The sequence below is a fragment of the Tenrec ecaudatus genome, chromosome 2, assembly GCF_050624435.1.
Source record: "Tenrec ecaudatus isolate mTenEca1 chromosome 2, mTenEca1.hap1, whole genome shotgun sequence".
Classification (NCBI taxonomy): domain Eukaryota; kingdom Metazoa; phylum Chordata; class Mammalia; order Afrosoricida; family Tenrecidae; genus Tenrec; species Tenrec ecaudatus.
Genome location: NC_134531.1, coordinates 42,784,132 through 42,807,028, shown reverse-complemented (window position 1 = coordinate 42,807,028; position 22,897 = coordinate 42,784,132). Strand labels below are relative to the sequence as shown.

Here is a 22,897-nt window from a genome sequence, read left to right as displayed (position 1 = left end):
CTGGGATCTTAAAATGTTGCAAAAACAGCTATCTAATAGACTACTATCAGTCTACTCATCAGGAGCCAACACAAAGTAGCAAACCAACATCCCAGCAAAGGAACTAGTCTACCATGCTAACAGCGTATACAAGCCACAGCCGCACCTACCCAGACACCAGAACAACTAGCTGGTGCTCAATACCACGAACGATCATTCTCATGGGGGCCACAATGATGGAGCAGAGAAAATAAAGAACTCAAATCTTAAAGAGTTCAGGCTTATTGTACCAGTAAGGTCTACTAGAGGACTCGCTGTGACTATTAATCTGAGACACCCTTTAAACTTTGAGCCAAAACTATCTCCTTAGGTCACCCAAGGTACAGAAAAAGAGACTGGCACATAAAATAACGGTTATTATCACTCATGAGTACAGTCCTACATTAAAAAAAAACACATCTATGTAACCAAAAGGTCAACAAGAATTGTAAAGAAAGGATGCCCCTCCCCCAGAAGAATTTATTTCAAAGGACGGCATTGAATCTGCAGCTCCGGGAAAGGGACATGTCTGATCAGAGTACATGGGAGCAGATGAAGGGGAAGGAAGAGAGAGTGGAGGCCACGCAGTGAGGAATATGTTCCCAATTAGAGCAGCCAGTCCACACAGAGGACCACATGGTCGGCCCCACTATGAGACATGATTCTCCCCTCACTGACCCATAGCTCTACAGGGGAAAACACTGGAGACACAGTGTGGGAATTGCACCCGATCTGATCCCTCCACACCGAGGCAAAAGACTAAGGGGGTGCAACAGAACAACAAGGGAACAAAGCAACGAGGTCCCCAGGGAATGCTGAAGGTGGACTTTGGGGCCAGGGCTTGGTGCCCCAACAGACTGTACTGGAAAACACTCCTAAAGGCCAACAAACAATCCTTGAACTAACTACAAGCTTTTCTTTCTTGTTGTGGTCTGTTTTATTTTTTGTCATTGGTTTGCTGTTGTTGTTTTGTTGTATATTGTTGCTTGATTTTGCTCTGTCTTGTTTTTGTGCATGTTATAATCTCCGCAGGTGTGTCTAAATCAGATAGGCTGGATGAACAATCTAGAGGAGAAAACAACGGGACCAACAGTTCCAGGGACACATGGGAGAGGTGGGGGTGGGGGGGAAAGGTAGTGGTGTTAACAAACCCAGGGACAAGGGAACAACAAGTGATCCAAATCAGTGGTGAGGAGGGTGTAGGAGGCCTGGTAGGGCATGATCAAGGGTATTGTAACCAAGAGGAATTGCTGAAACCCAGGTGGGGATTGAGCATAATAGTGGGACAAAAGGAAAGGCAAAGGAAATAAAGGTAAGAGCTGGGAGGCGACAGGCATTTATAGAGGTCTATATAAAGGCATGTACATATGCAAATATATTTATATATGAGGATGGGGAAATAGAGCTATGTGCATATATTCATAGGTTTAGTATTAAGGTAGCAGAAGGACATTGGGCCTCCACTCAAGTATTCCCTCAATGCAAGAATATCTTCTTCTCTTAAACTGGCATTCTATGGTGCTCACCTACCCGACACAACCACTGAAGACAAAGTGGGTGAATAAGCAAATGTGGTGAAGGAAGCAGAAGGTGTCCGGCTTTCAAAAGATATAGTGTCTGGGGTCTTAGAGGCTTGAAGATAAACAAGCGGCGATCTAGCTCAGAAGCAAAAAGCCCACATGGAAGAAACACACCAGCCTGTGTGATTACGAGGTGCCGAAGGGATCTGCTATCAGACATCAAAGAACAAAAAAATCATATCATTGTGCACTCACTTCCATGATACCATCGCTGAAGACAAATGGATGCATACACAAATGTGGCGATGAAAGCTGATGGTGCCCGGCTATCAAAAGATATAGGGTTTGGGGTCTTAAAGGATTGAAGGTAAACAAGCAGCCATCTAGCTCAGAAGCAATAAAGCCCACATGGAAGAAGCACACCAGCCTGTGTGATCACAAGGTGTCGAAGGGATCAGGTATCAGGCATCATCAGAACAAAAAATCTTATCATAGTGAATGCGGTGGGGAGTGCGGAGTGGAGACCCAAAGCCCGTTTGTAGGTCACTGGACATCCCTTACAGAAGGGTCTCGGGGAGGAGACGAGCCAGTCAGGTTGCAAAGTAGCAAGGATAAAAAAATACAACTTTCCTCTAGTTCCTAAATGCTTCCTCCCCCGCACCACCACTACCCCCCCGCCACACACACACACAATCATGATCCGAATTCTCCCTTGCAAGTCTGGCTAGACCAGAGGATGTACACTGGTACAGATAGGAACTGGAAACACAGGGAATCAAGGGTGGATGATCCCTTCAGGACCAGAGGTGAGAGTGGTGATACTGGAAGGATGGAGGGAGGGTGGGTTGGAAACGGGGAACCGACTACAAGGATCTACATATAACCTCCTCCCTGGGGATGGACAACAGAGAAGTGGGTGGAGGGAGATGTCAGATAATGCAAGATATGATGAAATAATAATTTATAAACTATCAATGGCTCATGAGGGATGTGGAGCGAGGAGGGAGGGGGAAATGAGGAGCTGATGCCAGAGACTTACTTGGAGATCAAATGTTCTGAGAACGATGAGGGCAGTGAATGTCCAAATGTGCTTTACACAATTGGTATATCTATGGATTGTGATAAGAGTTGTATGAGCCCCTAATAAAACAATTTAAAAAACAAAAACGATGCCAGCTAGACGACAACCTTTTACATGAGAGGGTTCCAAACTTTGGCACTTGGACCCTTTTTCAGGAAAAAAAAAAAAAGAAGACTCAGCACCCCCATAGCAATGAAAAAATTTGGACATTTCCAGGGCTGAAAATGTTCGCTGGCACACAGAGAATGCTCAATAAATATTTCTGAATGAATTAAAAAAAAAAAAGAAAGGATGCCACAAAAGGACAAGGAAATTAGGGCAGATAAACAGAACCAGCTTAGAGACTGTTCACACATTGTGGAAAAAGTTAACTGAAGTTATTCAACAATTTGGATAGGAATTATCACATGGGAACCTATTTTGCTGTGGACACTTTCACCAAAATCACAATAAAGTTGTTTGCTTATTTGTTTGTTTTTGAAAACATACACAAAAGAAAGAGGCTTTTGGGCGATCTCTATACTTTGTACTTCACTCCATTACCAACAGGAGTCACATTTTTAAGTCAGATAATAAGCGTAGTTAAAAAAAACAAAGTACCCTCCATAACTGCAATTAGTTTCTCAAGCCAAGGGACCAGTTTGGAGAGTTTATATGAAAACATTTAGAATACTTGGAAAACACATTTTCCTAACCAAAAGAAGGGATACCTATTTGAGCCCATGAAAAGAATATTCAAACTACAGAATGATGTCACTGGTATTTCACGCATGTAAAATGTTGCTGAAGATCATCCAACAGCAGTTTCAGCAGTGCATTGACAGGGAACTGCCAAATGTTCAGGGTGGATTCAGAATAGGACGTGGAACAAGGGATATCACTGCTGACGTCAGATGGATCTTGGTTCAAAGCAGAGAATACCAGAAAAATTTTTGTTTTATTGACTATGCCAAGGCTGTATAAACCGTAATAAATTATGGAATGAGAATTCCAGAACACTTCATTGTGCAGAGGATCAAGAGGCAGTTGTGCAAACAGAACACGGGAATAGTGCAGCATTTAAAATCATGGAAGGTGTGCATCAAGATTGTATACTTTCACCAGTGTTCAACCTATATGCGTAGCAAATTATCAGAGAAGATAGATTACATGAAGAAGAGTGTGGCATAGGATTAGAGGAAGGCTTATTAACAACCCAAGACATGCAGATGACACAACCTTGCATGCTGAAAGTGAGGAGGATGAGGACTTGAAGTGCTTGCTGATGATGAAGATCAAGGATTGTAACCTTCAATATAGATTACAACAAACCGTAAGGAAGATCAAAATCCTCAAAACTGGACTAATAGGTACATCGTGATAAATAGAGAAAAGGTTGTTGTCGTCAAGGATTTTGTCTTACTTAGACCCACAATCAATGCTCACATGGAAGCACCAGTCAAGGAATCAAAAGACATACTGCATTCTGTAAATCTGCTGCACAAGACCTCTTTAGAGTGTTGAAGACAAAGGATGCTACTTTGAGGACTAAGGCGTGCCTGGCCCAAGCCCCGGTATTCCCCGCTGTACCATATGCATGTGAAAGTTGGGCAGTGAATGAGGAAGACTGAAGAAGAATGGATATATTTGAATGGTGCTGCTGGGGAAGAATACGGAAAGTATCATGGACTGCTAAAAAGACAAATCAGCCTGTACTGGAAGCAATAAGACAGCACCTTAGAGACAAGGATGACCAGACTTTGCCTCACATACTTTGGATACAAGAAGAGACCACTTCCTGGAGGAGGATATCGTGTTTGGTGAAGTGGAAGGGCAGCGAAAAAGATGAAGGTCCTTGACAAGACCGATTGACAAGGTGGCTGCATCAATGAGCTCAGGCATAGGAGCAATGGTGAGGAGGCATAGGACCATGCAGTGTTTCATTCTGTTGTGCACGGGGTCGCTATGGGTTGGAACTGACTAGGGGGCACCTAACAACAACCAACTAAAATAGGTCTTACTCAAAGCCACATGTTCCTCCTTGGAACAGAAAACGAGGCTAAGCAGTTAAGGCAATCTTCAAAGAACACACCAAAGCCTTGACAAAGGGAGACAAAGGCATCATTGAATAATAAAGACCAAAGATGTGTGCAGAATATCTGCAATGTATAGTTTGGGAAAGAACGCTTACTGAAAATCCTTCCAACATGGAAATGCTCTAGAGACCCATAGACAGCCTTGTGAAAGTCTCACATACAAGGCCCACAGACAAATAAGCAACTCAGGTATTTCAGGACATCGCTGCAACATCAACTAAGTCCACAGGGAGGAAGCACACCAACATCTGCCACCCAAGGATAGTAGATGATGCAATACAAAGGCGAAGGAGGGCACAGCATCAGAGCGTAAAGTGTGAGGTTCTGGCTTGCAGAAGGCTACAGAGGGCAGTGGAAGCCCAGAACACATTAGGGATATCTGCAAAGAAGCCTCCAGTGATTGCATGCAGCCACAGATGAGGGATGGGGTTAAACCAGCAACCAAACAAAGAGTACAGTACAGGAGAGACAGCTAGAGGAGACCAAAACTATAAACCTGATTTGAACAGCTAAAGCCTTGTCACTCCAACAGAAAACTGGGTGAAGGGAGACATCGGTCAGTGTAAGACATGAAAAAAATAATAATGTATAAATTATCAAGGTTTTGTGAAGGAGGGGATAAAATGAGCTGATACCAAGGGTTTGAATAGAAAGGCTGAAAGGGGGACCCCAACACAATATTGGGTATATAGCACCCCCTGAAGGAGACAAACGACAGAAATGTGGGTGAAGGGAGACAATGGACAGTGTAAGATACAAAGTCATAATAAGGGAGGGATAACAAGATGAGCTTATACTAAGGACTCAAATAGAAAGAAAATGATGATGGTGATAGGGTTGTACGAACCCCCAATAAAATGATTTATAAAAAACAAAAACCTTGTCACTTCTCTCCACTCTGAAACACTACGGGCCAGATTTGGTTTTCAACGTTTTCTGTGGGGTTGGGGTTTTTTTTCGTTTTGCTTTTTTATATTTGGGTTTTTCTCTGATGTAGTTTTCCTGTTTGAAGATTCATTTTTTGTTCAGAGGATGGATATGAGCATTCTGTTCAAAAACATAAGAAACAAAATATAACAGAGAAAAGACACTTGCAATGTAAATATCTAATAACTATTGGAATATGATAATGCATACATAATGTATGTTGATTTAATTAATGCATGTTTGTCGATATCAAACTGTAGAAATTGATTTTTAAAACTCTTCAATTTCCTCATCATTGGCTTTAGTAATTGGTATGTAAATTTAAATAATAGTCCTTTTACTTGGGTTCATTTGCAGGTGTCTGGACACTGTCCTATCTCAGACAGCATTGTACAGCAGGGTGGATTGTGACAAACGTTCTTATGAATTATAAATGCAACACCAGTCCTCTTCAATTTATTATCACAAGCATTGCAGATCATACAACTATAGCTTCCTTAATTAATTAACAGTGGTCACACCAGTCCATTTTGACTCATTAATGCCTAGAATATTGATCTTTTTTTAAAGTCATTTTATTGGAGGCTCTTAAACCTCTTATAACATTCCATACCATACATCAACTGTATCAAGCATATTTATACATTTGTTGCCATCATTTCCAAAACATTTTCTATTATTCCTGAGGGGTTTATATATCCTGAATTCCATGTGTCAATAGCTCTTAATGGTATCAATATCTGTTTTCTGGTACAATACCAATCTTAATGTGTGCCACTTCATATTTTGAAAGTTTTCTAGATTTTGACTTTTTGCAAACCATATTCTAATGTTTATTGGATATATACATAATCATTACTGTTTGTCTCTTCTGCTGAACCAATAATATAAAAATCTAGAGTACATGAGGGGAAATATGCCATTGGGATTTGAGAAAAACTGTGATCTGTAGATGGTACAACTTTGCTGAAAGCTAAGAGGACTTGAATTAGACAGATGAAGATAAAAGAATGCAATCTTTAATATGGATTACTGGGTTGTCATTGCGGTAGCCTTCTTAGTTCTTTGTTATATTTTCTGTTTCTTGGTACATGAAACCCAGGATTGATGAACCTATAGAGGCAACAATTAAAACAAGGATTCCTGGGGGGGGGGGGGGTAGGGAATAAAGGAGAGCTGATATCAAGGAGTTCAAGAAGGAAGAAAATGTCCTGAAACTGATTGTGGTAGCAAAGGTACGCTACTGCTTGATGTGATTGAACTATGGAATGATATGATGGCTGTATTGGTGCCTAATAAAATGGTTTTGAAATTAAGTAAATATAACTTTTTTAAAAGACATAGCTCCAGAAGAAACAGGAGAGTTAATAAAAAAAGATGGATAGGTGATATTTTAAAAGTATAATAGAGCTGTCCCGTTTTGACTGCTCATTTCCTTTTAATTAGATCATTCATCAGCAAAGGATACAGACAGCAAAGCACTGCTATATATCTCCTTGAATCACACACCCCCATAAAAATGTTTTAAAAATAAAAAATCACTATGACAGGAAAAAAAAACAAGAAAATTAAAATAATATTCCCTGATGCAATACAAAACTACTGATGAAAGAATTGGCATGATGTTTAATTTCATTAAATGTTTCTTAGTCCCTCTGGTTCATGAACATTAAGTTCCTCTAAACTTACTAAATCTGGAGCTTCGAATTAGCTGGTTTGACATTCTGCTGAGAATATACCATATATACTCAAATATAAGCCGACCCGAGTATAAGGCGAGGTACCTAATTATTACCTGGGAAACCAGAAAAACTGATTGACTCAAGTATAAGCCTAGGGTGGAAAATGCAGGATGTGAATTAACACAGAGACAAGAGGGAAGAGACAGAGCGCAGCCACAGACACATCCTTACCAGTTCAGCTGCCTACGTAAGTGAATCACTACGGGTGCTTCTGCGAATTGGAGCCATCCACATCATAGGACGGCTCTGATTGGTTAGAGGTGAGTAAACAAACATTCAAAGCCCTGCAGTGTCAGCGGGGCTTTGAATGAACAGCGGAGGAATGGCAATCACCTGAGAGATGTTACACCTCGCTGGGGTACCACTGAAAAACTCGGCTTATACACCAGTATATGCGGTACCTTTCCATTCCAGATACCCTGAATCAGAGCCCACATTTTACACAAGATCCCCCAATGAACATGAAGGCTCCCCAGGTGATTCTTATGTACAGTAAGTCCTGGGAACATCCCTCCACTGGTACCTGTCCTTCCGAACTATGCAAATGTGCCCTCGCTTTGAAACAAAATAAACCAATCCTTAACTCCAAACAAGAAACAAATTCCTGAGCACATCACTTTCACTTGCGTTAAATGTAGCTTTTAACTCACTAACATAAGGGTAAGAATTTTAAGTACCTGTTTCCTATAAATTCAAGACACGTGTTAAAAGTCCCCATACACCACCACCCCGCCCCAAAAAAGGCACGCCTAGAAATGATCTTGGTCATAACCCAGGGGCTGTCTGAACAGTGGGAAACCACCTGGCGTTCTTGCTAAAATGTCCTTTCTGACCTGGTGTATCTAGGATGGAAATGCAAGTTCTCAGCAGGGAGTTGAACCACTTGATTCTGTTCCACGACCTGATAAAGTCCCTTCCAGCTAGGAGTTTCTTTCTACATTTTTGCTAAGGGAATGGTAGGCAAGATCATCAACTCATTCTCTTAAAGACTCAACTAATACTCTCTTTGTGCCAACAGTGTGCAGTTAGGTGAAAAAAGAAAATGTTACCTATCGCTCTAGATAAAGTTCAGTATTTTAAAACTGAATCAGGAGCAAGACAGTGATTCAGTGTAAAACTATGATTTAAAATCAGCATCTTGGTATTTTATGCTTCAGAAACATTTTTAATGGTCATAAATATAATGATTAATGCCTACACTTTAATGTTATGGGAAATTCATTCATAGGTGGAATTCCTCATTTTCTAATAAAGTCAGCTAAATAAAATGCATGGGATTTTTTTTAAAAACTGAATGAAGATATCTTCAATGGGTTGTCAACATTTTTATTCACAAGTAGCATAGGCATTTAAAATACTCAGCGCAAATTTTAATTAGAGGGTTTCCAAACCAGGGTTGAGGTGAACGGATGCCAGAAGTGACTGTAAAGCGCTGTGACATCTCTGGGCACCGAGGCTTAATGGAGATTGAATCAGTGTTTCCCTCACAAGAATTGGTAGATGGATACACATATGGTTGCGATTCATAAAAATTCATTTTCTAATGTGACTGAATCATAATAGCCTTCCATAAATATGCATTTTCTGAGTAAACAGATACTAAAAGGCAATTGAAAAGCAATAAAATTAGAAACTGCTAGAATAATGACTATTTCTAAAAATAATTTAAGCAACTTCTTTGTTGTCTAGCACAAGAATATGATGCTTGCTTTTCTCCAACACTAAATCCAAAAATAGTGATGAACATAAGTACTGATGGTGAAATGGTGACCCCAAATTTTTACCTCTCTAAATGAAGCTGCCTAACATGATCATCTGCAATCAATATATTCTGATTCTCTTTACTGGAAGAAAAAAAATTGAGGCTTCACAGACAATGTTAATCATACCAAAAAGAGAGAGAGAAGAGAAATTAAGGGAAACCGTGAAAATTATTACTAACAACAAAACACCAAGATGACATGGGGTTACCACAAAATTTTATAGAGTCCAGGGTGCATTTAGCATTAGTTACCGAAATTATTCAATGGCATTTAATCAAATGTGGAAATTCCGAACTCCCTGGTCTGCACAGCATCAAATTAGACGCCTGTGAAAAACTTTCTGTTTTAACAAGAACATGATTTATTTAACTACATAGTAGCAAAGATACCCATAATATAAATTCTAGACTTATGTTTATCCAAACCAAAATAGATTTCTCATGGACAAGCATTTGGAAGGGAAGGCGAGTTTTTAATGTAATACAGTACATTCACTGACAAGATCTAAACTAGAGCAGAGAAAGACATCTTGAACTTCAATATTTATACATTTGGAAATGCCACTGGTAAAACACAATTTTGCACTGAACATTGCTGGCTGTCCCCCTAGCATCCAATTCTTCTTGTCACAATTCTAATTTCATTTTCTCTATTCAGTCTAGGAGCTTCCCGACAAAGAACCTCACACTCTTCAGGACTTACAGTTTGGTACCAATAGCTAACCGAGTTAATGTGTTCTGCTGCCTGGAGGCACTTGGAAGGAAGGCCCAGAGGCTGACTTCTGAAAGTCAGTCAATGCAAACCCTCTGGAGCGCCATTCTACTCCTGACACACACGGGTCACCTGGAGTCGGCAGCAACTGGTTGTGGTACACACAACAAAAGGAACTAAAGATGAGATGTGGAGAAAACCTGCTGAACATTGAATTCCTGGATCCATTAACTAATATTTCCAATTTAGTCTGCCAGGAAACAGTTCAAATGCACTAGTCATCTGAAGGAGAAAGATGCTTTTTATCCCCTAAAGAATACAGTCTCAGAACCCACAGGGGCAGTTCTAGTCTGTCCGAGTCACACCGGGCTCGTAGCAGTGAGTTCGGTTTGGGTGGGATCTATTGCAACATAGAGAAGAACGCGTATGCTGCCCTCAGTATCGTTAAAGGATTCAGACAGCTGTGCTGATGACGAGGCAGAGGTTCCGACCCAAGCATAAATATTCAGAGAAGTTTTCTTTTGAGTTCTAGCTTTGGAACTAGAGAGAAATTGTCTCTTCTCAATTAATTATTTGTATATGAAACCAGAGAAACAGACTAACAGATACTTGGCTTCTACAAACTAGATGCCTTAAGATTTCTAAATGTAAGACTTACGAAATAGCTTTAGTCAACAGCAGATTTTTGTAGCTTGGAGAAATCCCTAATGGTCTATTTAAAGAAAACTGAAAACAAATTCCTACCTAATTATTAAGGAACTATAACTTCCCTTTAATAGATTCAAATTTAAAATAAAAATTAAAATTCGTTAAGATTTTACCAAGACTTCATAACCTATAGGAACTTACTGAAACAGAAAGCAATTTACCAGGCACACATGGGTAGTACAAATAAGGAAACATAGACCTAGAAATTAGAATGTTTATTCCGTTCCCTCCCACACACTGAGATGTATATTAACTACGAAATCCCCAAATAGAAGCCATAAAAAATTTAAAATTTGTATTTTATAATTTTGTTCATGTTAAAATTAAACATGCATTTTTTAAAACAGAAATCATTCCGTGCGTTTCCCTCCACGTCTTTGGACTTGCTGCTGTTGTTTGGTGCAGTCAGCTCCAAGTCAGAGTGACCCCACGACAAAACACACGCTGCCATCCTCCTGGGCTGAGCCCATCGACAGGGCCCCATGTCACTCCGTCTTGCCGCGGGCCTTCTCTTTTTCACTGCTCCTCCACTTTGACGAGCGTGCTGTCCTGCACCAGGGCTGGTCTTTTGACTAAGGTCAATAAAAGCTGACTGCAAAGGAGTCTTAAATAAAATGGGTATCTTCGGGAAATTCTGGTTAGAAAAGCAATTAATCAGTAGGCTTCTCCCCCACAGAAACCCCAGGCCAGACTATCAGCCATGGATGCTGATTTTGAAACTTCACAAGTAAACACGTGAGGATTTCAGAGACCATCTTTGCCCGTCCACTTAATCCTTGAGCAGGTCTCGACTTCCTAGCACCAAAAGTCAGTGCGCTTCAGTTCTGCAGACCATCCCCAAAACGGGACACCCCCCTCGGGAGGAAGCAGAGAGTAATGCCATTGTGGTACGTGCTGGGCATTTTCTTCCTCTTTTCTTCAAAACAGTTCCTTGCGGCAGGAAATCTCATCCCGTTTCAGACATGAGGAATCTGAAGGTCAGAGAGATAAAGCGCCTATACTAGTCTAAGCCATGAAACGGAGATAGGTAGGAATCTCCTCTACCTGGCTCTCAAATCCCTCCCCTTGCCGAGGGTTCCAGTGCATGGACAAAGTACGGGTGGGGGTGGTGGGGGTGGTGGTGGTGGAGGTGGTGTGTGTGTGTGTGTGTGTGTGTGTATGTTCAGTCTCTGGCTCCCAGCAACCCCGTGTTCCACAGAACAGCACGGTGCTGTCCCAGTCACCCCTGCTGGAGCCTATTATTTCAGCCACTGGGTCTATCCATTCTCGTTCAGGGGCCTCCTCTTTCTGTGCTGACCCTTAACTTGACCGAGTGTGGCATTCTTCTGCGGGGACTGGTCCCTCCTGATAGCATGTCCAAAGCACAGGCAGCATACGCAGATAAAATTACAAAGTCAGGAAGAGGAAAGCAGCTGCAGGCTGCTCACCGAAACCCCTGTCCTTCTCGTCCTCCGAGCACTCTGCGCACCGTCAGGGAAGGCCGCGTGACTATCCTTTACGAGAAGAAACATGAGCAAGAGTGACGCAGGCCACGCCTGGGCCTCACATGCATCCTCCTTTGTGCTGCTGTCGCTTCTGCCCGGCTGAAATTAGAAACGGCCCTCGAGTGACCTTCACATCACAGACGGATGATGGCAACTGTTGTCGCCCGAGCCCTCAGCTGAACTTGCTCTGGAGAGCTGTCCTTAAACCTGCCCCGTACTGTTCCATGAGCGAGCACCAAACATCTACAGGGTTGGAGTCCTTACATACGACCAGGTCTATTTCTTCTGGCAACTAATCCGAGTCTGACAGCGAAGCGCAAGCACGGGTAGGGAGAGCACAGAGAGGGCACCCCAGAAACCGTGGTTGGGAACCCCTGGGGTGCTGCTGCACCAGAGCAAGCCCCCGCCTCCAGCGCCTTCCAACTCCGGGTCTGTCAGGGAGGCCGCATGGTGACTCCCAAGCTTGCAACACACTTTTGGAGAAATAACAGACCAAACCCAGAGGGTAAGATAGTGCCATAAATTTTCCTGACGGCAGATTTGTTAAATGTGGCGCAGTCATTCACGGAGTGTGCACAGACACGCCCTTAAGGAGGCGAGGCCAATAAACAGCAATAGGAAACTCGGCAATTCTGGCATCTTCGTCCAGCTGACGGGCTGCCCCTCTGTGCTGAAAGCTACCAGGAGGTGTGTAGACAGTCCACGGTTACTGACCTTCGATATCAAAACACTTAAGTATTTCCTTCTATCCTCCAAAACCCCCAGAGCAAACACATTGGGAAAAAGCCACATTAGGAAATTCCACACGAGACATTTAAGGGAAGGGAGGCCGGTAGATAAATCAGAGATTCGGTATAAAATCTCTCCATTTACCCAAATCATAGTCTCTAAACAAGGATCCTTTGAGGATATGTTTGACAGACCCTGACGTGGATAGGGAAAAATATAGACATTTTATGGTCCTGGATTGTGCCCCAAAAGAGATTCAACTATATATGGCTTCGGGTTTAAACTCGAGCAAAGGAACTCTTCCTTCCTGGCTGATAGAGCCTGTCCAATGCCCACTACCTCCTGACTTTCTCTCCTGGGAGGTCAGCTAAGCACCTCAAGCTGCAGACTGGGCATGTGTCCTCGTTTGAATGAATTACATAAGTTAGGTTCCCAGGCTTAAGTGAACCTCTTTGAATTCCATTTGTCCTCAAATTGTTGAAGCCCCTCATATACTGCATGGTTTCGCGTGTAGGCCATGTGCAGCAGCAGCAGCTCTCTAGAGACAGGGATGTAGGAGTACTTATCGACACCTGAGGAAGAGTGGGAGCATGGAGGGGGTGGCAAAGGCTAGAGTAGAGTGTTCTTTTGTGGGTAAGGAAATCTTTCTTTATTGGATAGTGATGGTGAAGGCAAAACCAGGAATATGCATAAAGAAGTCAAAATGGTGGCTATCCAATCAAACATTTATTCGACAAAAATATCAAAAGGGGAAACCACTGTGTCTCAGCATCTTCTCCATCTAATGCTACACACTTCGCAAGGGGATGCTTTCCTCTCGCTCACCCTTCCTCAAAAACTCTGCACCCTTCAGTTTGCACCACGTCCCCATACCAGCTTTGCCATCCTTCGGGCAGTCAGCTTGTGTTCCTTTGAAATGCTGAATTGGGGGACCAAAAGGAAGTCTGAAGAGCCAAGACCAGAGATGTAGGGCAGACCACCAAGGGGTTACCTACAAATTCTCCTATGCTAGCACTTGCTAACCTCAAAGGATGAGCAGGTGCATCGTTGTGATGGAAAAGAATTTCCTGGTGAGACTTCCTTGCCTTCTACACACCAAGGCCATTTTTAGTTTTCGTAAAATCTTTCCAGAATCAGCCCCTGTGATCACCCTGTGGCCTTTCGCTAACTCTATCATGATAGCCCCTTGGAAATCCCAAAACACAATTGCCATAACCTTAAGCTGGTTTCTCTGCCTTGAATTTAACTAGCCCAGAAGCTCCTCTCAGACACAACTGTCTTGACTAGACCCTTCTTAAAAGACAGCTTCCCCAGGTAAAACACGTGGATTACGGAGGGAACCTGTCTGCAGCCATCACTGATGACAGAGACAAGTTTGCATTTGTGGTATGTGGAAGCCACACAGGGAAGGACTAACGAGAACTAAAAGTAGTGACGCTTTTCAACTTCTCCTCAAACACTAAAAGCCACTGAATGACACTTTAAATGAGTAGACTGAACGGCTCATGCATTACATCTCAATAGCCCTTTTGTTAAAAAAGCAAGGAACAGTCCTTTCTTAAAACTAGCCTTCTCGGGGGCACTCGGGAACCCTTCCCCACTGGTCAAGGATCTCGTGTTATGTTTTATGTGCCATGAGACAGATCAGCATTTCAGAAAAGGTTCAGTGTAACAAGCTAACAAAAGTGCATCTCTATAAGATTATTAAACAATTTGGCTCTATCCTAAAGCACCCAAAAAAACAAACTCATTGCCATCAAGTTAATGCTGACTCATAGCAACCCTTGTGGGTTTCTGAGACTGCAATTGTCTGGGGGAGTAGAAAGCCCAGGCAGAGCTGCCGACCATGTGGCTCCTTCCTCAAGCACACAGACAATAAAATACTTACATATGATGAGGGGTGGTCTGTAAATGTACTTGAAGTCTTGGGCTCTATCACACATTTCTAGCTTTCTGAGCAGTGATAACTCTAGATCCTATGTTCAAAGTCTCCTCAATTCTTTGTGAAAATATGACTTGACACAGGTTAACACCAGGGCCAGTTTACTCCATGAATAAATTTTTGGCGCCCTCTAATGGCCACTTTTTTAATCAAGTCAGTCTTCCCGGGATAAACCAAATCACTTCCACTAGAAAATCAGAGATGGGTCTCTGCAGGGCATGCTGAGGGGACCTTAGGGAGGTAGAAGACCAGATAAAACTCCTCTTCTCCCCAGTGCACAACTGCCTCTGAAAGGTCAGGCAGGAGCTACAGCCCAGGCCACATCACCTCTTCTTCAATGTTACCTGTTTAGAAGCCAAGCCAATGCCTCAAGAGGAAAGGACAAATCTTAAAATGCTTCCCAGTCACTGCTGGTGCACAAATCCAGTGGTCAGTGATGATTTTCACAAACCTCCTTCCAGGCTCTACTGGTTGGTCTGACCTGCATCCATCTCTACACCTCGAGAGTCTTCCGATGACACTTCAAACCACTGCCTCGCCTCGTCAGCTCTGGGGAGATATGGCAGTGTCTGGAGAAAGCAGCTCACCCATCACCTGGGAAGAAAGGGCCTAGAAGGCACCTCTTTCTCCTGTAAGCTACAGAAGAGACTGTGGTCCCCTGAGGTGGCAGAGCAACTTCTCCTAATCCTCCAAAGTTTCCAAGTGAAAGGGAGACTCCTCTGGTAGCTTTTACCACCAGCAAGCTCTCAGTATAACTGTATCCAGTTGGGAGGGAAAATCTTTTCAGAGTCAAAAGCAGATGAAAAAATACAGGGAACACAAGAGAGAGAAGAAGGCACAAAGGGGAAGTTTCTTCACTCCCCAAATCTTGACAAGATCAAGGACTAAGAGCAAGCTCCTGTTTACTGCTTAATAAACTCGACTGTCATCAAGTTGACACCATCAGCTGGTACTACAGGACAGGGCAGGAGTGCCCCATGAGTTTCTGTGACTGGTCCCTTATAGGAGTAGAAAAGCCCATGTGCTCATTAATTTGGCATCAATCATCTACTGAAAGCAGATCTTCTTCCTAAGAGGATATCATAAAGGGCCCTGAAAGTCATTTTAGAGGTCACTTATCTGTTTTTCACAGTAATTCTTGAAAACAGTCAAACATATCAAATGTAATAATTAGGAAGCTGCAAAGCTTCATATCCATCATTAAAAATATATACAACTGGAAAGTCCATAAATACACACACCTCTACTTATGCCTTAGACTCCTCTCATATCTGGGGGGGAAATTATCCTTAAAATATTAATAAAGTCATCTCCAGTAAAACTTCACATGATTTACACTTTTTTCTTGGTATTTCTCAGTACGGTTTGCAAGTCCTGAAGGCAAATATGTTTTTCTTTCCAAGAAGAGAAATAAACTAAGGATCAATTTATAACCAGTTTAGAGAAACGAAACTACTCAAGCGTATAATACTGTCCATAAAGCATGCTCTATGAAGACAGTCGTGCAAAAATTACCGAGGGGTTTCCCAAGGAGCACGCTCAGGAAGGTTAGGCGAGGAGGGGCAGAAGCCATGCAGCTAAGTGATGGCACATGGAGGGGACTGCAGGGCAAAAGTTGAATCAGGATGCTGAATGTCAAACCATCGATCATCTTCTCTGGAAGTCTTCACCTAATTCACTACAAAAACGCTTTTTAAAAAATTAGACAAGGAGTAAATAAAATTAAAATAATTATTCATCACTGTTACCTTCTCTGGGGTTGCAGCGAAGGGCAGGCCTGTCTTTTTCTGCAGCACTTTGATAATTAAACTGTTCAACCATTAGTCACCTTGGGTTTTTCATATCAATAACACAGGAGCATGCGGGCGACACTGAGTCAGTGGCGTACCTGGAATAAGTGCCGTGCTGATCAGGATGTCTACCTCCTTACACTGTTGAGCAAAGAGCTTCATTTCCGCATCAATGAACTCCTTGGACATCTCTTTTGCGTATCCTCCTTGTCCCTCACCAGACTCCTTCAAGTCGACCTCCAAGGGCTCAGCACCGAGGGATTTGAATTGCTCCAAAGCTGCGGCTCTAAAGTGAAGAGGAACCAGTGATTCAAGAGTTTGTGTTTCCAGCCTCCACACCATGGCATAGCTGTTCTTCACGACAGCACAGTGTATATAGGCAAAAGTGGACATTTTATCTTGATATCTCAGACTGAAACATTTCCATTTTCCTCCACACGCACATTACACTTCTATGATCTCCCCTCCCCCCCTCCGTGCAGAAATCTATGGGGAGTTCTTTTATTTAAGCAAGCTGCAAAAAGGTTTTCCCTATTGCCAACTCCAATGACCAATGATGATATTCCTCATGGGTCCAATGCTATGATAATGATGTGATAGCTGACCCACATTAAGATTTTATTTCATTCACATCACTCAAGTTGGGGCTTTTTTTTTCCATTTGTAAACTTTCTTAATTGGTCCTTGTTGGAAACTTATCCCACAGAAATGACTGTTTACTTAGCGCCATTTTAATGAAGTGATTTTCCTCCCAGTCCTCGCTAAATTGTGTTTACAAAAAGCGATCTAAAAATGGCAAGATGGTGAAATATAAAAATGAAATTAGATAAAAATAAATTCTGATTTTAAAAATAGCTCATCAAGCATTGTACACTGGCTGGGGAACAAAACAAGGGAGAGACAGCAAAAGGTCTTAGCTCTGTGGTGCGCAGGGTACTTAACTCACTACCAGCAATACACGCAGGGATTCTCCAAGCTTACCAAATGATAGCAATTACTTAAAGTATTTGTTGTTTTTTTTTTTATGTTTTTACATATAATTTTGTTTGCTTTATAATTCTTACACTTCTTTTTTTTTTTTAATTTTAACAATTTATTGGGGCTCATACAATTCTTTTCACAGTTCATATATATACATACATCAATTGTATAAAGCACATCTGTACAGTCTTTGCCCTAATCATTTTTTTCTCTTTTCTTCTTTTACATTTTATTAGGGACTCATACAACTCTTACCACAATCCATACATATACATACATCAATTGTATAAAGCACATCCATACATTCCCTGCCCCAATCATTCTCGAGGCATTTGCTCTCCACTTAAGCCCCTTGCATCAGGTCCTCTTTTTTTTCCCCTCCTCCCTCCCCCTTCCCCCCTCCCTCATATGCCCTTGGTAATTTATACATCGTTGTTTTTAAAGTATTTGTTAACGATTCAAATTCCCAAACCCTTTCACAGAGCCACTGAATGACAAGGTCCAACAGAGAAGCTGAAATTTGTAGAGCTACAGGTCATTCTTGGCACCAGAGGGGTTTGGGAAGCCATGATCTAGCCCAGTGTTTCCCAAGGAGGGCAATATCACCCCTGGGGGCAGGGGGCACTGGGCTCGCACAGAAGACCCACAAAAGCAGATACCTACACTTATCCTGGATCACGGGCGATAGTCCAACAGTTTCTAATGGCTAGAGGCCGCTTTTTTATCTTTCCTAAAGTAGGGGTGTTAGGCCAATTAAGTTTGGGAACCTATGGTCTAGTCATCGGTGCCTGACAATCCCTACCCACTACCATGGTGGGCAAGGGCATAAAAGGTGGAGCATGCAGTCCATGGGTGAAGAAGAGGTTTCCTCTCTCCCTGCTGGTTTGAACAAGGACACTGGTAGCCAGGTTGCTCTGAGGTCAATCTGCAACCATGAGGAGACTCAGGCCGAGAATGAAGAAGCCAGGGCTCGGGAGAGGCCAGCAAAGCCCACACAGGGAGCAGCTGGTCTCTGATAGCACCTGACAGCAGGGTGAAAAGGAGTCTCTGCCAGTTAGGAGAGGATATTTTCTCATGGTTTAGCCAATCTGAAGTAGTGTTTTCTGCTCCTGGAGGACAAGATCTTAACAGAGCTGTGTTTTTAAAACTCAAAAATATCTAAGTGTTCATTAGGAAATAAGATGAATTCAAAATCATGTACATGTATGCAACGGGACTTCAAATGTTCACGAAAACTCTTTTCCCAATCTCTTTTTACTGTTTTGGAGAAAATCTTTAATGCCCACAAGTGTCTAGTTTTTAGGAGGGTCCAGTCATCTAGTTTATCTTCTGCCCTTGGTGTATTTTCAGTTATGTTCAGTAGTATGTGTGTGCCATATATTAAAATAAAAACTACCACCAAATCAACTCTGACCCATAGCGACCCTGTACAAGGTTCCTGCGATCTGTGCAGGGGCAGTCAGGCTCGTTGCCTCTCCTTTCTCCCAAAGGGCGCTGCTGGGCTGTAACCAACCTTGTTAGCGGCCCAGCACTTACTACAGCACTCCTGGGGCTCTTAGGCCACATTACAGAACGCAAATCAAGCTCACTGCCAGGGACTCGAGGCTGATGCTGACTCAGAGCAACCCTACAGGACAGAAGAGACCTGCAACCTTTGGGTTCCAAGATAATAAATATTTTATGAGAGGAGGCAGTCTCATCTCACTCCCATGGGGGGCACTGGTGGGTTTGAACTACTGACTTTGTAGTTAATTGCTCAATGAGTAGCCACTATGCCACCAGAGTTCCCTGCAATGAATTAGGATCCCTAATTTTGCCCCATTTTTTTCACTAATGATTTTTATAGTTTTAGGTTTTATACTTAGATCTCTGGGCTGGTTTTTGTATATGGTGTGGGATGTGGGTCCTGGTTCATTTTTCTAAAAAGAGATCTCCGATTTTGCCAGCACTGTTTGTCAAAAACACTCTCTCTTCCCCATTTAATGAGTTTCGGCCCTCTGTCAAAGATTACCTGTTGTGTGCAATCCAAGCATGGAGCCTTATTCCTTCCATCTATCCTAGTACCAGGCTTTTGTGACCACCATGGCTGTGCAGGTTTGCAGATCCAGAAGTGTGTGGCTTCCTACTTCTAGAAGCATGGAAACAATGAGCCCAATGGACCGCGTGAACATCAGAGCAGTCTCCAAGACTCTGAGATCAGAAGAACTAGATGGTGCCTGGTTTGCCACTAGCAGCTGCTCTACATGGGATCATGTTAGAAGATCACAGACAGAGTGGAAGGAAACTGTGGCTAATAGAACTTCCAAGGCCAGAGCCCTTAAACACTTCCAGATATGCAAATTAACTCACCCTCATGGCCCAATGTTTAGCCAAACAATAGATAAATACTCTAAGGGCAGGGAGGTATACATACCTTGGACAAATCAAAGGGCATTATTTACCCAATGACAAAGTTCATAAGAGGAGGAGGAATGGATGAAGGAATCGTGGAATAAGTGATGTTACCTTGAGGGAATGACAATGGGTGAATTGAAACGAAGTGTTGAATGAAAAACAAAGCTGCTCTATAAGCCTTCACCCAGTTTCTGATAAAAAAGTTTCAATTGTTCATAGAAAAATGGAATTGACAAATAATAGAATGTTTCTATGTGATTGGAAGACTCCTCAAAAGTGCACAGATATAGCCGAAACTATCTCAAGGAATATGTTCACAAAAATCTATAAGGAATTACACCTAAAATTTATTCACAACTCTATCTGGATGGGCAAATTCTGAACAACTTATTTATTTTCTTCCTTCTATTTTCTTGGTCAATTATGAATATAATGAGAAAAGATGTCACTGTGTAATCTTCTGCAATTCTATTGCTGTCCTCAAAATAATTTGGTCATATAAAATATAATATATCAAAATGTAAATGTATAAACTTTTTATCCAAACACTCCGTTTTCTAGAAAATCATACTTTGGAAATACTCAGATATTTCCAATGTGCATGTTCTCTGATATACAAGGGGCTTCAAAAAGTTCATACATAAGGGAATTCCATTATCTTTAAATTCCATTTGTCTACATTCCACTTTCCAACTTTTTGAATCCCCATCATATATATAGTACTGTTCATTTACATATCTCTGTTCATTATATTCTTGAGTTCCTATACACTGCAAATAAAAACAGTTACTCAACAGCTCTTTCTAGCTTCCTACTCTGTGTACAATATAAACCAATGACAAAAATATTACTTATTCAATTTCCAGGAGACCACCCAAGAAGTTTCTAAAGAACCCTAAGTCCAGTATACGAGAGGGTACCCCCAAAATCCAAATTGCACTGTGTGGACCAAAGCTTTTGAAGTATGCATGTCTCTCGCTAGGCAAGCATCAAGCAACTCACTCTGAGTTAGTGCAACCAGTGGCATCGTCTGGGAAGGTTCTCTCAGGTCAATGAATTTTTTCATAAAAGCGGTTTCACTTGAACCTCGTTTTTGTGATGACCGATTTAAGATAATAGCATGCAGCTGTGAAACTTTGTTCCCTGCTCAGGAAAAAATGCTGCAGAAACTGTTGTGATGTTGAACACAGCTTTTAAGGACAGCATCATGGGAAAAACTCAAGTGTTATGAGTGGTTTTCGTTTCAGAAAAGATAACCTTGTTCTGGATGTCCCCCAACTTTCCGAATAGATGAAAATGTTGACTCATAGTACATTTGGAGTACGTGCCACCAGGTCAGCCTGTTAATCAAGCTTTCTATTTATGGGTTCTGAGAAGATAGCATAACAGTGAGCAACCAAAAAGGCCTGATTTGTGGCAGATAGGGACTGACTTTGCCACCACGACAATGCATCTGCCTAGCAAGCCATCTCAGTGCACCAGTTTTTGGCTAATAGCAGCATGCCTTTCTTGCCTCCCTCACCTTACTCAACTGACCTCACTCCTTGTGTCCTATTTTTGCTTCCACAAATGAAAAGAGACATGAAAGGACAGCGATTTGATGATGTCAAAGAGGTGAAGAAAAGAACAGGGGTGGTGCTGTCAGCCATCCAAACATGAGTTTGAAAAATGTTTCCAAGAATGGAATCACAGATTTGACAAATGTATAAAGTGTAATGGAAAATACTTGGAAGATGATAAGGTTGTTTTGCCAAAAAAATTTTTAATACATAGCTGTGAAAAAAATTTTCTTGTTTTTTGGGGGTGTCCCCTCATATACATTTAGTGCTAGTGTCCTCTGCAATGGAAACTTGAATAGCCTATTTCTGCAGATTCGGAGGTCATGAAAAACTTAGGAGGAGCAAGCATTCACACTCAAAAAAAAAAAAAAACTAACAGGGTGCTTAACTCTGGCGCCCCTTGGACCGTGTCCCAGTTACCGTCTGTTTCATCATCGGTGCATTACCTCTCTAGACTCAGGTAAGCCCTGGGCACCACATTCTCCTCTCAGCTCTCAAGAGTCTATACACGACACTTTTTTTTAAAACGCTTTTTTTTTTACATCTCTTATCATAATCCATACATATGCTGCCATCATCATTTTCAAAGCATTCTATTCCCACTTAAGCCCCTGATATCAGCTCCCCATTTCTTCCCCCTCCCTGCCCTGTCCACCTTCCCTCACGAACCCTTGATAAGTTATAGATTATTTTCATATCTTAAATCATCCTCAATTGCCCCTCACCCACTCTTCCGTTGTTCGTCCCCCTGGAAGGGGAGTATAGATTGATCCTTGTGATCGATTCCCCTTTCCCACACCCCCTCCTCCAAATCCTATTGGTATCTTTACTCTCATTGATGGCCTGAGGAGTTTATCTGTCCTGGATTCCCTGTGTTGCGGGCTCTTATCTGTAACAATGTGAATGCTCTGCTCTAATCCAATTTGTAAGGTAGAATTGAGGTCATGACAGTGGAGTGAAGGAAGCACCAAAGAACTAAAGGAAAATTGTGTGTGTTTCATCGGTGCCATACTGCACTGACTGGCTCATTTCTTTCCTGTGATCCCTCTGTGAGGGGATGTCCAATTGTCTACAGATGGGCATTGGGTCTTCACTCGATGCGTCCCCGTCCCATTCACATTGGGTACGATTTTGTTCTGGGTCTTAGATGCCTGACACCTGATCCCATCAACACCTCATGAGGACGCAGGCTGGTGTGCTTCTTCCATGTGGGCTTTGTTGCTTCTCGGTTAGATGGCTACTTGTTTATCTTCAATCCCTTAAGACCCCAAACGCTGTATCTTTTGATAGCTGGGCACCATCAGCTTCCTTCACATTTGCTTATGCACCCATTTTGTCTTCAGCGATCATGTTGGGAAGGTGAGCATCATAAGATGCCAGATTGTTAGGACTCAGTGTTCTTGTGTTGAGGGAGTACGTGAGTGGAGGCCATGGGACACTGTTTGAAGGTGGGGAGAATCATTCTATTTTCAA

At 42.2% G+C, this 22,897-nt stretch overlaps 1 protein-coding gene across 5 annotated transcripts in view; it reads right to left on the bottom strand.

Annotated features, from left to right (window-relative positions):
- NNT (nicotinamide nucleotide transhydrogenase) overlaps window positions 1-22,897 on the bottom strand; it is a 117,895-nt gene that overhangs the window by 66,710 nt on the left and 28,288 nt on the right. For all 5 annotated transcript variants that reach the window (XM_075541010.1, XM_075541009.1, XM_075541012.1 and 2 more), the window contains exon 7: window positions 16,589-16,776. In XM_075541010.1, the coding sequence (XP_075397125.1) occupies window positions 16,589-16,776 (188 nt within the window). The remainder of the gene's footprint in view (window positions 1-16,588; window positions 16,777-22,897) is intronic.